Source organism: Limulus polyphemus, unplaced genomic scaffold, assembly GCF_000517525.1.
Source record: "Limulus polyphemus unplaced genomic scaffold, Limulus_polyphemus-2.1.2 Scaffold122, whole genome shotgun sequence".
NCBI lineage: Eukaryota > Metazoa > Arthropoda > Merostomata > Xiphosura > Limulidae > Limulus > Limulus polyphemus.
In genome coordinates this window covers 677,476-694,773 of record NW_013665732.1, presented here as the reverse complement: position 1 = coordinate 694,773, position 17,298 = coordinate 677,476, and the positions used below count along the sequence as shown (strand labels likewise).

General features: G+C 33.3%; 1 protein-coding gene across 1 annotated transcript in view; it reads right to left on the bottom strand.

Annotated features, from left to right (window-relative positions):
- Positions 1 to 21: 21 nt before the first annotated feature.
- LOC106472641 (F-box/WD repeat-containing protein 2-like) overlaps positions 22 to 17,298 on the bottom strand; it is a 35,164-nt gene continuing 17,887 nt past the window's right edge. The window contains exon 4 of the mRNA XM_013933299.2: positions 22 to 5,810. Coding sequence (XP_013788753.2) covers positions 5,636 to 5,810 — 175 coding nt within the window. The 3' untranslated portion in view covers positions 22 to 5,635. The remainder of the gene's footprint in view (positions 5,811 to 17,298) is intronic.

Genomic DNA, 17,298 nt, shown 5'->3' with positions numbered 1-17,298 from the left:
GTGCATCTTATATTCCAAAAAATACGGTATTTTTAAAAAGCCAGTGTCTAGGAAAGAAAAACTATTATTTTATATAACAATGACATTTCAAGCAACTACCTGGATTATCAACTAACAAACCAAGTGCCCCTTCATGGTCAGGCTGAACCTAAAACCAACAAGCTTTATGCTAATTTTGAGCTCTAAAAAATGTCATATTGTGTTGTTCCATGAGCATCAAATACTAATGAAGGTTGTCTTACCACATGGCTACTAGGACCAAAGTTACTACTATACTAGAGGAAGCTCAAATGTATGTTTAATGATACAAAATTAGATTAAAAGGTTGAAATAATACAACAGAAGTACCAACAAAAATATGGAAAATGTACCTCAACCTGATGTATGTATTCTTTCAAAGAGATGCCTTCTCCCTCCATCCTTTTGCACATAATCTTCCAACAGAATGCCCCTCCCCCAATCTTGATGTATATAACCAATATGATCTCTCACCTCCATTCCAAACAAGTACAATTATCCAATGAGATTTCACACTTCTCCCACTTCAGAGAACTAAAAATCAGCTATTTCCTGGACACAGCTGCATGATTACATCAATTAATGTCAGGTAAAATAATTGATTAATTGAAATTACACTTAAATTGATTAAAATCAAGAAGACAACCAAATAATGAAAATTAATGCTTCCACTTACTACTGTTTTTGAATAAATTACTTGTCACAAAAATAATCAATTGAAATTTGTGTTTTTGATTGTTTCAACAGTCCATTAATTGAAATTACGTTTAAACTGATTAATGGCACAAAAATAATCAACTAATCAAAATTAGTTTTTGATTATTCAAACTATCCAGCAATCAAAGTATGGATATTATGATTTTTTTTTGTTATTTTTGATTAATTCAAGTTAATTAAGCTTGGTGTTGTGATTCACAAAAGTAATCAACTAACAGAAAGTACGGTATCCAAATATTAATATTTTGATTATTCCATCTATCCAAGTAATAATAAATTACCATTGTGTTTGTTGTTAAGCACAAATCTACCTGAGGGAATATCTATGCTCTACGCAACTCGGATATCAAAAAACCAGATTATTAACTGTACAAGTTTTTTTGTTTTGATGATGTAATAACTGAGTAATTAAATGTAACTAATTAATGAGTCTGTAGGTTAACTGATTAGTAAGTTCTACTAATCACCAAGCTATATTCCTAGATGACATTCAGTAGCTCATGGATTTCTTGAGAGCCCTTTATAATGACATAGATTGTATTCATTTCTGAAGTGTTATAGCTGCCATAATACTAGAACTGAGTGAGCAAATGTTGTTACGAGTTGTTAAAACATTCAGTAACTCACGGACTTCTTGAAAGCTCTATATAATATATAGATTATATTCACTTTTTGAATGTTACAGCTGCCATAATACTGGAATTGACAAAGCACATGTTCTAATGGATTATTAAGTTTATGACATGTACAATGTCAAGACATATCAGGTACATGAATATGGCTGTTCGACAAGCCAACCTGTTTCCATGATATGATCAAAGTAGAAGCATATTTTCTGGACACCCTACATGTATAATACGATATGGTATATATGTAAAGTTATGTTGCTTATGCTGCAGTTTTCTACTTATGAATACTCATGTAAGTTTTAGGTCTTAAATATTGTGGGTTATTTTTTATGTTAATCTTCATATCATAGAAAAAATACAATGCACAACTTATGAACATGTAATCAAAAATAGTGGTTTCAATCAAACTAAATATTGTACCAACTTAGATACCTTAACTTCAAAGTAGTGAGAAACCAACCATATTCCTGTCTATACATAAAACTAGTTTTATTCTCACTGGCAAAAATTAGTGTTAATAAAACAATTGTAAATAAAATACTCAATAGTTGTACTCATATACTCAAGCTATACTAGCAAAAGAAATATCTATGTAATTATGCATGTAAAATTGAAGTCCAACAATAGCACTTACATAGCAAGCATTTTGTAATTGTTAGAATCGCAACAGGGTTAACAAAATGTATTTGCAATTTTGCTGCTATATTCACATATAAATGGAGCATTTGTGCATATGTGCTTTAATGTTTTTCATTCAGTTGCACATTTGGCACCCTCATATAGAATATTGTAATGAAATTATAATAATTTGAAAGTACTAAACCATAAATTATCATATACATCTGTTTCACCTTAACAATAGCCAGCAATAATCTTGCAAAGTTCATTGCACCGTATAATTATTATGTATAGATGACGGATTCAACATCTTATCTACACAAAACCACAGTAGTTAAATATGAGTTACCAACATCACATGGATACATCACAAACATCCTAATAGACATTCTATATCTGGTAAGTGATAAATGCTTATTGCCTAGTGCTATAAGACTGGTAGAATATAACAGTAAGTAATTAGAAATTGGTTTATCATCTTATTAGTAATCTGTAACTGGTTTATTACTGTATGTTTAATGGTATAAAACATTAGCAATTCATTACTGTTTGAGAATTTCATCTTCTAACAGTAATTAACTTATATTTAGTTTATTTATCATCAAACTTTCTGAAATTAGTAAATGGTTGTTGTCTTCATATTTACTATTATACAGCAACATTCGGGTATTGTTAACTAGTTTAATACCATGTTCACAGGGTAATATTATTAGTCAGAAACCAGTAACTGCTTTGTTATCACAAGGCTTATGAAAACAAAACATCAGTCATGTACTAGTTTATCACCATATTTTTAAAATGCAACATTTATCACCCAGTTTACTTTCTAATCCAAGTATTATTTAATGTCTAAAAACATACTGAACTATAGAGAACTCAAGAACTTCTATGCTAGAATTTATATCAGTCTTACTAATACTTATACAAAATCTTTAATCTAAAAATGTATTGATATTTGATAACCTTAGATGCAATACATTGAGAAACAAAGTATTCAAATTCTCAATTATGCAAAAATCACAAATTAATTTAAAGTGTTAGTGTAATAAAATATAAGCATTAATAACTGAAAATGGGATATGTAATCTCATTTTGAATATTCAAAACCTTCTAGTAATTTCAATATCCATGTAAGATTTCCTAACTTGTTAAGAAAGCCAATGAGATTAAATATGCAATTACACACTATACAAAATTACAATCAGTAAAACAAAAAATATCCATTGTAGAATTCCTTTTGTATATAAAACTTAAAACTACTGTAGTGTAAACATGAACACCACTTCTTTGTGTAAACTTCAAGCCAATGTTTGAAAAGATGAGCATTTGCTAAAGAAACAACTGATATGTTAAACCCCTTCAAAAGTTTAAGGCCATACAGTTGCCACCAGATTGTAGCTATATTTGCCATACCTTAAAAAAAAGATGTATAAATAAAAGACAATATAAAATAATGCCAATTATGTGTTTTCCTGATTTAATTTACCCAAAGCCACTTAGTTCAATTTCTAAAACTTTTTTCAGCTTTTTTTTTTTACCCATTAAAGGGTTAATGCTCCAACAGTTTATAACTTTTTTTGGATGCTTCCAGAATGTTCAACTTCAGAATTTTAATTTTAGACATAATTCAGTGCTCAAAGACAAAAATACAAAATCAGGTATGTGTAAACAGAAATTATAAACCAACCAAATTAATCTGATTATAAGCATGAAACCAAAATTAAAATATTACATAAGTAACAATATGATAAAATAATCTACTAATTCATTCAGAACTTTAGCATTTATATCACAGAAAAGACCAGTAAAAATCTTTTACAATAAACATACAACCAAACTAGCAGAAAATTGCTGAGATACCCAACTAATTCAGTGGGTCTTGTAATCAGACAGCTGTCAGATAAAACTGTAATCATACTGAAAGAACTGCAGTTAGGAATAAAATTTCTTAACATTTGTATGAAGTGTTTTACTCACATATAATATCCATAACTATGATATTAATAATGTTATATCTTGAATATGAGAAAAATCCTTTGTTTGTGATTAAATGCAAGGCTATACACAACTGGCTATCTGCACTTTGCCCACCACAGGTATTCAAACACAATTTTTTGGGTTATAAGCTCTGAAGCTTACCATAGACTAATAGTGAACCTTTTCAAATAACAGCACACTCATGAGTTCAGCATTTTATACAAAATATTATTTGGGGGAAGGAGGAGCAGTACTGGAAAAATTATATTATGAAAGATGCATATGTGACTGACAACTCCTCTACTACTACTCTCAACAAATAAAGTTCTACACTGATAGCCAAAAGACCAATGACAAATATAAGAACAAACAAATTGAGTTTCAAATGATAATGATGCTACGTGTGCAGTATTAGTTGAATTTCTCAATGAAACAGTTTATTTTTACCCAGATGCAAATACAAATTAATCTACAATAGAGGAAAACACAGTTGATTAACTATGATGTTCATGCTGGTAAAATCTAAAACAGGCATGTTAGGTAAGCATAACATTGGTCTAACATGATTCAAATTGGAGCAAACTATTCTACTTGGATATCATTAAGAAACAGGCCTATTTTACTGCTTGGCTCTAAAGCTAAATTATTGGTAAACAGTGACATTGTTATTTCAAAGTTCTTCAGTTTGAATATGTATAAGGACAAACTAACTGTCTGAAATTATCTTTAAAATTTGATAGTTTACTATGTCCCCCCACTAAAAATAAATCATCCTTACAATGAGAACAAAGTACATGTAGTTCTAGTCTGAAAATGAAATATTATAGAAACTTTCCAAAATCAAATACTTCCCTAAGACCTCTACTAGTCTTTGGTTAAAAGCAAACCTTAAACTATGAAAGATAATTTAAGTCAACAGGCAATATAGAAAGATGTGAAACAAGTTAGTGATTTACACATATGTAAAGTTTTAGCTTATTCAAATAAAAAGTGTCTTGGTAATTCTGTACAATGTAGCCCTTCACCAAATTAAACACTACCATTAACTTCTAGAATTACAATACTAATGTATCAGAAATTTGTTAATTTCTGTTTATAAAATATTAAAAGACCATATGAAATAAGAATACGTAGATGTTTCAGTGTGTTTCAAGACATATTTATGTAAAAAAAATATATATGGTTTTCTATTATATCACTACATTTTTAATTTCCTAAGTAATTTATGATACATTCCAATCCAATTTTCAAGAGCCTTTAGAAAAAAATTAAAAACACTTATGCAAGGAATATACATCCCAGATCTTATGGAATGCATACCTTCTGAAAACTTACTTTAACCCTTGGGAAGATCCACTGTTTTGTTAAAAACTGGTAGTTAAATATACTAATTCAGCCATTTTATACTTAATACAAAATTCTAAAATAAGACTAACCACTGATAACACACAAAACAAATGTTACATCATTGAAATAGATTTAGTGGAGGCGAAAGTTCAGCTATAAAAATAATCTAAAAATATGCAAAATTACAATTTATAAGGTACTAAACTCAACTATGCAATTTCTCAACAGCACACATATGAAATATGTATTATAAACAGGTATACATCCATAATATATAAACACAACAGCACAGCACTGGTTACACCAGTCTTCATCCTCACAGAGGACTCTTACGAGATATCTGAACTTGTAGATAATTTCTTTCTTGGTAACCATTTGATGAGATAAACTGTATTATCTTCAAGTCCAGCAGCAAGCAAAACTCCTTGGTCATTCTTTCCATCTAATCCATTCAACCAGTCACTCTCACCTAATGTCAGCTGAGAACAGTCAGGTGTTGAAGGCCTAATTTTAAAAAAAAGTAAGAAAATTACTGCACTAAAGCGTACTTAATATTTTGTCGTGAAACCCTTTTTATACAAATATTTTAAATATTAATGGTAAAAAATGAAATACAAACATTTTAGAACATAAAAGTCCACACGAAAAATGTATAATTTTCAAGCTCATAAGTAATTACATATAATGCAAGTGATGACATATGACATTCCCAAAACAGAATATTATTATCAGCATATCCTGTTATAAATTAATAACTATTTATAAAAAACATAAAACTTCAGAAAAAAAGTATGATAAAACTATTAAATCAAATTGCTGGTAAATATATGTCTGATAAAAATAAATATGAAATATGCAATGCATAAGCACACAAAAAGTTTAAAGAACAAACATCAATAAAAAAATTATCATAAATTATCTGTGCAAAATACACACTAATTTAGGCACAGTGTAAAGGTACAAATGAAAGAAGATTTGAAATGTTTTCTTCTTTTAATTTAGATGTCTAAGAGTTAAATTGTTAGCATTAACTGTTCACACTGTAAAAAATAAAAGCAATAGAAAAAAAAAAATATATATATATATATCACTTTGCTTGAACAAAAAATAGAAACTGAAATCTTAGAGAACATATGATAAATTCATAGTAACACTAACAATTGACATTTTTCTTCCCTGAAAATGTATTTCAATATATACTCACCTCTCCACATAATAAAGAGCTAGCATATCAGTACTAATGGTAAAATTGTCTTGTGCATGTGCCAAGCCTTCAACAAACTTTCTCACCACTACATGAAATAACATGAATTGCACAAATATATGATGCAATTACCATTACAAGTGTGACAAATACTCCTTGTGTAAACCAAAATCTCATTCTTGATGAGGCAAATAGATACACAAGAAACAGGAAGTACGGTGGGTTGTTCTATGCAGAGGTGAGTATCTATCTGAAAAATATTTTCAGGTATGGAAAAGTTAAATTGAGACTATTTTATTCACCCTTCTATAAAACAGATAGCTAGCATCCTATAATGAGAAGATGGTTGAGGGATTGGTGTAAAGAAATAAACTAAAAATAGAGTTCCTTTCAAAAAATATAGCAACAGAAAGGGGAAAACTCATGTAATGTGTCTCTCACTAGGACACCTAGTGGCAGCATCACTCAGTGAGAGACCACATCCATTTCAGACTTCCCAACTCCAAGCAATTGCAAAGATTTAAGCACAATCTTGGGTATGTGTGAGTGGTACAATCTGTTCATTCCAAACTTTGCTACAATTGCTGAACCTTTACATCAGTTACAAAGAAAATTTATCAGATGGAAAGGAACCTTCCAGTGTGAGGATGCATTCCAGAAATTAAAGCAAGCTTTATGTGAATCTCCTGTCTTACCACTTCCAAAAAAAAGGTGAACACTATTTGTTCTATACTGATGCTTCAAATGTTGGATTAGGAGCAGTTCTGTATCAGAATGGTATCATAGCATATGCCAGTAGAACACTTAACTCTGAAGAATGAAAATATACTACTACAGAGTTAGAATGTCTAGTCATAATTTGGGATATAGAAAAAATTTAAGATATATCTAGATGTAGAAGAATTTACAGTCATAATTGACCACATTGCCTTGAAATGGTTAAAAACAGCTCTGAAGTTCACTGGTAGACTGGTGTGTTGGTCACTAAAATTACAAGAATTAACATTTGAAATACTGCACAGAAAAGGAAAAGAACCAGAAAGAAAAAACTAATTCCAAACAAAAATACAGCAAATACAATATTCCAAACATACCTTTTAATAACAATAAGTGACAACTATATCTTTCAATAACTATCTTGTGACTCTCTCTCTCTCTCTAAGTGAAGCTTCTGGAAGGGTATTTATTCACAGAGTATGTCACGAGAGTAAAACCTCATGTGATCATAAATTTACAGACTCCTCTGCTACACTAATAGTATCTGTATGTCACGGCTAAAGAAGCTGGTGTCAGTTTCATCGTATACATATATTTATTCAAAATACAAATGATTAGCTAGAAGGTGAGTTAACATTTTAATACAACTAAAAATTCATAGATAAATTAAACAATAGAAGTAAATAATAATAAAAAAAAAACAGAATTTGCTATCTCACACTCCTTAATGTGTTAATTTCCATAGCTTTACAAGTTGCATCCATCAAATGAGACACAAATTGTGGGCCATTATCAGTCTATCACACCAACAAATATCTATTTCTTGTACTAGACTTAGGATAAGATCCCATGATGTCTGTGTCTAATATCTCACCAGATTCCATTAGTTTAGTGATTTGCATAAACTCAGCTTGCCTCTTCTGATCAAATTTAGTAGTTTGACAAACATGACATGACAACACTTAATTTTTAGTGTCCTTTTGTAATACCAGGCCAAAAGCCATATTTAGATACTTTGTTGTATATTGTTTTTGAGACACCTATATAACCAGCTATATGATGATCATGCAATTTGATCAACATCACCAGTCTCAATGTTTTGAGAATAACTGGTCTAAATTTACCATTGCTAGCATCCTTTTTTGTGTAATAAAAACATTATCATTTAAGACATGGTGTTTGGCTCTACCAACAGTCTCTGCAATTACAGTAGAATCATCTGGTAATAGTCCAGTTTTCAAATAAGAGTATATGTGCTTAGGTGATAGTTTACTGATATCCAAATCTGGAATTTCTTCTGGTGTGTTAATAGGATGTCTAGATATGGCATTAGGGAAATACATGTTACACACCAGTCAAACTTCACTTGGAACGTGGGATCTCCCTTCCTTGGGACAAACTGATGAAATACCCAACAGCACCTCAAACTGTTGATGAATGAACAGCAGAATTACAAGATGTCATACAGAAGGTCAGATCTAACATTGAAAAGGCTCAGAAGTGACAGCGACAAGTCTATAACTGTAAGAGATGCCTAGACACATTTAAAGTAGGTGATTTAGTATTATTAAGGATACATCCTTTGTCTTCTGCAGTAAATGATTTTACTGTAAAATTTGTTCCGAGGTGGAATGGACCTTTCAAAATTATGAAGTGTGTTATTCCATTAGTGTATGAATTAAAAGATCTTAGATCAGGTGCAGTTATAGGATGATTTCATATTTCTAATATTAAAAAAATATATATAGCTCCCTAGTGACAATTATCTCAACAGTGAAGAAAATAGTAATCATCCTAGGAAGTTACAATAAAATAAAAATGTTGACAACAAAAGACTTGACAGTCGTTCCCCCATAAGAAAAGGGGCTTCTGCTGGTGTCTCCACTTTTCATTCTTCAACGGATCCTGCTGATGACTTACTTCTATCTTCTCCTCAAAGGACATTCCCTCCATTCAATATTTAACAATTAAAACAAATCTTCCACACCAAACCCTAAAAAATTAATGGTGTGAAAGCAGTAGGTTGCATAGATACTAGATTGGCTTATTCAGTACTATATGAAAATATATGGCAACAAATCAAGAGAAATAATCCAATACTTCAACTAAAAACTTCGAGTAAAGGTATCATTAGTACTGTTTAATAATATTGGTGTGAAGTCCTAGCCAGGCACATGTATATTAACTGTATACTGGCAAGTGTTATTGTTGAATAAATTGTTTTTTTATTGTTGAGCCCTGATTGTAGCGGCAAGTTCATTTTATAGGTAGAGCTGCTCTGTGGCCAGCAATGGTCAAAAGTAATAAGGCATGGGCAAACAGTCTTGTAAAATTTTAGAAAGATAGGAGAAAGAAGGACAGGAAAGGGGAAAAAGCAAGAATCAGAAACCAACTATAGAATGTGTGCTATTTTCATAGATAGACAAAGAGGGGGGAATAACGAATGGAACGAGAAAGAAGGAAGGCTATATGTGAAGAGTGCCTGGAATATCTTGCAATGGACTGAACAAAACCCACAGGTGAAGCTAGAGTGATTACCCTGCTGGATAGAGAAAAAGAGAAATAAAGTTGAAGGAGTATGGAGCATGACCGAGGTCAAGGAAGTGAAGAAGAGAAAATTCAATTTACTACTGACCCCCAATCACTGGAGAGTCAAGACATGCCCCCACATCTTGTCAAGGAGGCATCTGGAAATATATGGAGACTCAGACAAGAGGAACACCTTCTATGGTATTGGATATATCGAGTCATCAGGGGAAGGCTTTGGATAAGGAAGGAAAATGGTGAAGGACAAGGGAACTCAAGTAACCAGTGGTCACGGAGAGTCCATCGTAGACCTAGTATATAAGCATGACTCAAGACAATGAGAAAGGACAAATCATTCCACATCCCTAGGCTGGACCCTGTGGAGATGAAAACTGAAAAACACCCAAATAAATGAGATATGAAATTGGTGTGAGAAGTGACTTCTGCAAGTTGACCAACCAACCAAGACTTGCCACCTCTTGAAGTAGAAGAGGATTGGTGTAGAAGGTTTGTTTGGACAGAGCCAAATGAGAAAAAAATCATCTGAGAAGCCCACCTTGATCATGACATGGGACAAAAGACCACAGTAGGGTGAGAAAATTCCCCATGATAAATCGGGGGAGGTTGAGAAACTGACTGAGACAGAAAATGACTAGGACCAGATGCCTAGCTATGGGTTCCTCTGGAACCACAAAAAGATGGGATTAAATCCTGGAAAGGGATGAGAAACCTGTCCAATAGTCTTGAGCCAGGTATAACACTGCCATGGATGTTGGCAAAACTCAAGGTCCCTTGGAGAAGGGAAAGTAATGGAAACAGGTAATAAAAGAGTAGGAGAGGAAAAACTGAATGGTAAGGCTCTCTGACAGAACTCCACAACTGGAGGGCAAAGATCTGTAAACCTACAAAAACAGGACCCACCAACCCTGAGTCTATAGGATAGTCACTGCAAATACTTACAGCACTGAAGTCTATGAGCAGATCAACCAAATAAAAAGGACAAGAAATATGCCACTGAAGAGAAGTGAATATCCACTGAAAACCCCTGAGGGTAATAGTGGATTACCACAGAAAGAAGGTGAATGGAGAAAAAATAATGAAAAAGGGTAGAGAGTGTAAGACAAAGGTGGGAAACTTAAGCCCATGAAAAGACGAACAAAAGTCAGAGGATCTGACATCCAAGTTAAAAGATTTCAGAGTTCAGGTGTCAAAGAAAAGCAATACAGAACAAAGTCAGGTAAAGTAATATGAGGGAACAAAGGAAAAAAGACAAGGCATGCCTGCACCAAAGTAGTGGTAAAAGGAATTGAAAATGGACTAGCATATCTAAATAAAAAGTAAAAAAAAAAAGAAAGGCAACAAATTACAAAGAGAAGGGGTGAAGCATACCTGAGAAACCTAGACTTGAATTATGAAAAAGGCTTAGCTAGGTTCAAAACAGCATGGGTATAAGATAAGGCAAAGTTAGGTAGTGGATAAAACCAGCAAAATCCCTTCTATCATGAGAGAAAAACATGTGAAGGTATGTCATGTACAAAAGAAGACACAGACCACCTGAAGAACTCCACCACCTACCATAAAAAAGCTGTTGCATCTTCTGACAAACAAAGTCAAACCTGACATCAACATAGTTGCGATACACCAGATAAAGTGGAAGTTCCTGATACTAATGAAATAATAATGTGGAAATAAATGGTCACAAAATCTGCAAATGCAGAAAATGTTGGACGCCAAAAATCTAACAATAATTCCACAACAGGCAATGTGTTTGTAGATACTTCTACATCTCCCTTTCAACAGTGTGCATTTAGTGGCCATGCAAGTTATAATTGTTAAGTCATCATGGCCTTACAGTGCAGATTTGACTAGTTTAATTATATCTGGGATCCATAAAGAAAAAAAGTGACATTCTCTTGATAAACGAGAGGTATCTTACCCAGTCACAGTCCCACTAAAAAGTGAAGCATGGCAACAAGTGGATGACAGCACCCTGACAAGGAAGAAACAGCTACCCAAAGAAGAGAATGGGAGATGAACATACGAGTGCTTGATGGATAAAGTACCTCAAACAGACAATAGAGTTGATATGCAGGGAAAAGGGAAGGTGCATAATCAGAGTAAAGACACCAGGAATTGATGATGGGAAGAAGAAGACAAGGAATAAAAAGTCAATTGAATCACAATCTGAACCCAATAGGTAAGGGAGGATAGGGAAAACCCCCGGACAAAGTAGTGGTGGTTTAAAAGAATGAAACTGTGGGAAATTGATTCATTGGAAAGAACCCTTGAAAGCAATGAAGCAATCCACAGCATGTAGTGGACAGAGAAGGTCATCTGGATCCAACCAAGAATAAAGGTGAAAGATGGCAAAAAACGCAAAGAATATAACACATGATCCCCCAAAATGTAAGTTAATAAAATCGATCCAAGACAAAAAAAAACATATCGAGCCAAAACAGCTGAGAAAACCAGATCTTTGCCAGCCAGGAAGGATCAATCTGAAAGACCTGACCTGGAATGAGAAGGATGAACAAACATTGTGGGAAGAAGACTGATGGAATGAGAAAAAACTAGTTATAAACTGGATCTAATCCTGTCTTAACATATTGACAGCCATGGCAAGTGGATGATGAACCAGAAACCACAAACAAAAGAGTTAACTTGGAACCAATAAAAGATTCAAAAACTTCTCATGTAGGAGTACCCCACAGAAGGCAGAGCCACCAAAAATTTAAGGATTGAGAAGTCACTCCATGGGAAAAAGCGTGTTAGGACTGGAAAGTCTATCACCAATGAGGTCAAGCACTTTGAACACGATACAGGAGATGTACGTTAAGTGTGTGGGTTTAAAAAGGGAGATCCACTGTCTTCCACAAAGGGGAACAAGAATGAGTGTCCCCTTGACAAGTGATATAATCCATCACTGTCGAATAATTGGAATGAAACATGATTAATCAAATCCAGGCAAGAGGAAGAGAGTGAATCCATGCACATTGGACTGGCGGAAGTGCCAGGGTGTTAAGGTAATAAGACTTTTCATCTGTAGACCATTGTCATGAAGCCTCCTACTGATTGAACCATACCCTCACCTTTGGAGATGATCATTAGGGAAGAAAAACAATTTATAAGAGGGGGAGGAAGCACTAAAACTGACATTGTAGGGGATATGTTCAACCACCAATGCATATAGTCGAAGAGGGAAGGATGAAAGTTAAGAGGAAAATCCAAAGGAACCCTAGCAAGAGACCATGGGTCATGCAGCATCTTTTGAAAATATCACAAATGTGCTAGGACCAAAGAGAGAAGTGCTCCCAAACAAAACAAAATCTCCAGTGCATTAGCACCTTGCTAGCAGTAAGATAGTGAACCATAATACTATGAATAACAGAGAGGGGTGTTTAAAAATACACTTCCCAAAGAGACTAGAATTGTACGGTATGTAACAGGAAAACTTATCCAAATGGAAAATCCAACTACCCAAGCTGACTCTGGAAGGAGTAGATGAGTATGTTAAGACTACCCCCATTTGGAAGCTAGACATCCAATTAATGGTGTTGGTAAAATCCCCCAAAATGTGGAAGTCTGGAAAAATACAGAACACCTGAAAAAGGACATATGGAACTGAAACAAGTCCAAAGGGCAAAGTCCAAACCTAAGATAGCATCCCAAGAAATGGAAAATAAGAATGTGTACCATGGGCATTCTCAGTCTTGCAAAAGTAGCTTACAGAACTGTGATCAAAGACTACATATTAAAATGGGGAAGATCCAAGAAGTGATTGAGGTGGGACCGATCGAGCCAGAGCTCCAATCAGCATTGAGCATACAGAATGTATAGAGAAACCCATAAGAAGGACATGTAAAAAATAGGAAGGTGCCGGACATGTCTCAGAATGAAACAAAAGAGTAACCAAAAAAAATGTGAATATAGCATTGCAGATGCCCCATGTGACACTAAATGTACAAGAGTAGCCCAAAAAAATAGACTGGTAGAGAAAAAGTGCTGACCGTAAGTCCCTATTAGTAGTGGATGGTAAACAAATGGTAGTGTCCCACCGTAGATGATCCCAAAAGCAAAGAAGCCATGTGTGGAGGGAAAGAACTGAAGATGGCAAAAGCCCCAACATGGAGGGAAGAAGAAGGAGGTATCCTACGAAAATCCTTAAATATAAGTGGAACACCTAATAAAGAAAGTGTAGGGTAAACATTGCCTGTAGGAGAGTCAATAAGGTAATACAAAGCTGAAAAACTAAGTAGGGAATAAAATGGATAGGATTAACAGAGATTTGAATGACATATAATCAAGAAGAAAAATCTGCCTGATGGTACGCTAAGGCAAAAAAGAATCAAAGCCTTTAAAAGGCGATGGTATCAAGTACCCACTCTCAAAAGACAAAAATGATCATCATGAAACAATGTCAGGAAAAGAAGGGGAATATACTGTGAAACGTGTCTAAATAAATTGAGATAGGCCTAGCAGATTCTGCAGTAGAGGCCTGGAAAGACAATCCATGATCATAAGGAAGAAAACTGACAAAATCCAGGTCATCTGAAATGGGTTCAAACATAGTACGAGGAAGGCGAGCAATATTGGGAGCAAGTAGGGTGGACCCCGGCCATCTGGAGCCCTCACAAAGGAAATTAATGGAAGGAAGTATAAAGTATAAAGAATGACGAAAACCAAATAGTTTATTTATTGTAAATGTTAAGAAACTGTGTAGTGAAATAAAAATATGTACTAGATGTCATGTGTTGAGGAAAAGAAGATATTTAACCTAATTATTGATTAACCAGCAAGTAGAACTACAAATAAACCACAAATAACAGACTCTTGTTAAGCCTAATCAAATAGTGCAGAACAAAGTATATCACTAAGCTCTAAATCCAAAATTCTAACCTAACAATAAGTATGTACAATATTGGGAGAAAAAGTTTGTGCAGACCCTGGCTTCAGGGTTCCAATGATAAAGTTATGAAAAAGTATAAAAGGTAAATAATAACGAAAATGAAACAGACGTTATTTCATAAAATTAAGTGTGTATTAACAATAACGTATTGTTACGTCTCTGTTCGTTTGATAATTTCCTGTAAAAATTCTTCCCGAGAAACTTCAATGATACAAGTCTTTTCTTAAATAAAACTAGTTTATTCTTTCTCAATTCAACTTTGCAATACACTTAATTTCCACAGTCACCTTAACTTAAACACGTGCTATAATTCACAACAAACGATTCACGCGCTTTACTTATGACTTGACTCGATTATCTGTCTCTTTCTCTTCAATCTGCAATTATTCATATCTATGCCGTCACTTCTCGCCAGTCATATATATACGAAATAGAGGGTGTCTGGAGAACATTCGAGGCTTCACGAATGGACATGATCTTTCTAGAATCTCGTGATGTGTTACTAGAGTCACGTGACTTCTGCTGTCGTAACAGTGTGTATGAGACATAATGTATGGAAGGAAAACAATATAGTTAAACTAATGATTGATAGACCAGTAAGATGAATTACAGGTATTCCTACAATAACAAAGACCCATGGTAAGCCTAAGTGAATGGTATAGGACAAAGGATACAACTAAGCCTAATTTTGAACCTGAACTTGATTATGAGTATTGGTCAATCTAACAAAACATATGTTATGGAACCCAAATAACTACAAATAATAATATTAACAATAGAAGTATTCAAAAACCATATCAGAATAATGTCTTTCCAAAATTGGCAAAATGTATTTCAAAATGTGTGAGCCCCAAACTCAAGGCAACTCATTGGATGATCATTCTCATAACAAAGTAAAGCTGATAATTCCCCAGTGGAGTACCATCACCTGAAGCCTGAAGAAATGTGCTAATAGAGCATATAACTTCTGAAGTGGTAACTTAGAATTCAAAATGAATAACCAAACACAATTGTGTTTACAAAAAGAAATAAAAAGTTTTGTAATGAAGTAATCAGTTCCATAACTGGGTAAAAATATAAAATAATTCCACTTTGGAATAACTCCGCAAGTTACAAATATCACTATAGTATAATAAATAGTAAGTTTGATGAGAGAAATTGATACAAAGATATGAAAAAAAAAAAACTTGAAGAGAGCACAAACTGAACATTACAACATGAGTACTGCCAAACAAGAAATGATAGTTTGGTAGAATCAAATAGAAGGAGTCACATGGGTCAGGAGTGTGTGTTGCACTCTTATTGGTGGAGGATTATCACAGGATAATTTACATGCATGATGCAGTTGAACCATGTTGATTTTGGGGTAAGTGGGAGTTCAAGGCTTGTGGCATTAAAAAACTTTTTTGTATATAGATGTTAGCACCGAACAAGAATAGTTATTTATGTGAGAGGAGGTAATGTAATGTATCAAAATCAAGATTTAAGAAAGTGTGTCTTATGGGCATCTTTATTGGACAGCTAGCAAATCAATCTCTATGTTAAATCTCAATCAAGTCAATCATATATCTTGAATCTTAATCTAATCTAATTCCATACTGAAGTTATATAATAAAAACAACAATACCATTATTCTCAGAGCACAGGAGTTTTCCACATAATTGATGGTCACTCACTACAAAATAAGGAATCTTGTATCCCTAGAGTATCACTTGACTTGTCAGTGGGAAAGATCACTGTTGATTTCTATACAGTATGTTCTACGTTATAACTTACAAAACTCCTTCCCATGAGAAAGCACATGTGACAACCTAGTTCACTGATATAGTTTCACATATAACTAGGATAAGAGGAACTTAAGAGCTCCATTGACTAACTTTCTATACATGTTCAATATGCATAGAAATTTTGATAAATTATATATATATCAAATAAGGGGACCATAATATGTATGGTATACTTGCATATCACACTGGTGTGGTATTGTTTGATTAATTGGATGACAGCCAATCATAGTATAAACTATTAACACATAATTGTACTGTGAAGTTTTATAAGTATACCACCCATCATCATGATACTGTACAACTCACGATGTGAATCTTTCAAACATGTGCTCATACCACAAAAAAAAAGTGTTTCTTAGTGATATCCAAATATTTGGAGAGCACTATAATCTGAAAAAGGTTCAATAATCCCCAATTTAAATTTTTGATGTGACTTGAATAAATAAATAAATGACAACAATGGTATATTATATTAAATCTTTCAAAAATGGCACCATTTGTAATCAAAAGACTCAGCATGAGTGTTTATATTCCCTAAAATCCAAATGAGTGTGAATCTACACATCAGATTCTTTAAAGCCTTTCCAAAATAAAATGGTACAAGTCAATTGCACGCACAAATGACTATCTCTAAATGAAAATCAGACCTACAGTCAAAGTTGGACAGTTAAATGCTAACAATTTATTCAAACTTTGGTTCTTGAGTCCCTTAGGTACCCTAATTACTGGTGAGAAAATAACAGTGTCATTTATTTTAGTGATTTGTAATCTATTGACTTTTTTTTCATACCTAAATTAAAAATATATAAAGAAAACAGAAATATATATATATATATATATATATATATATAT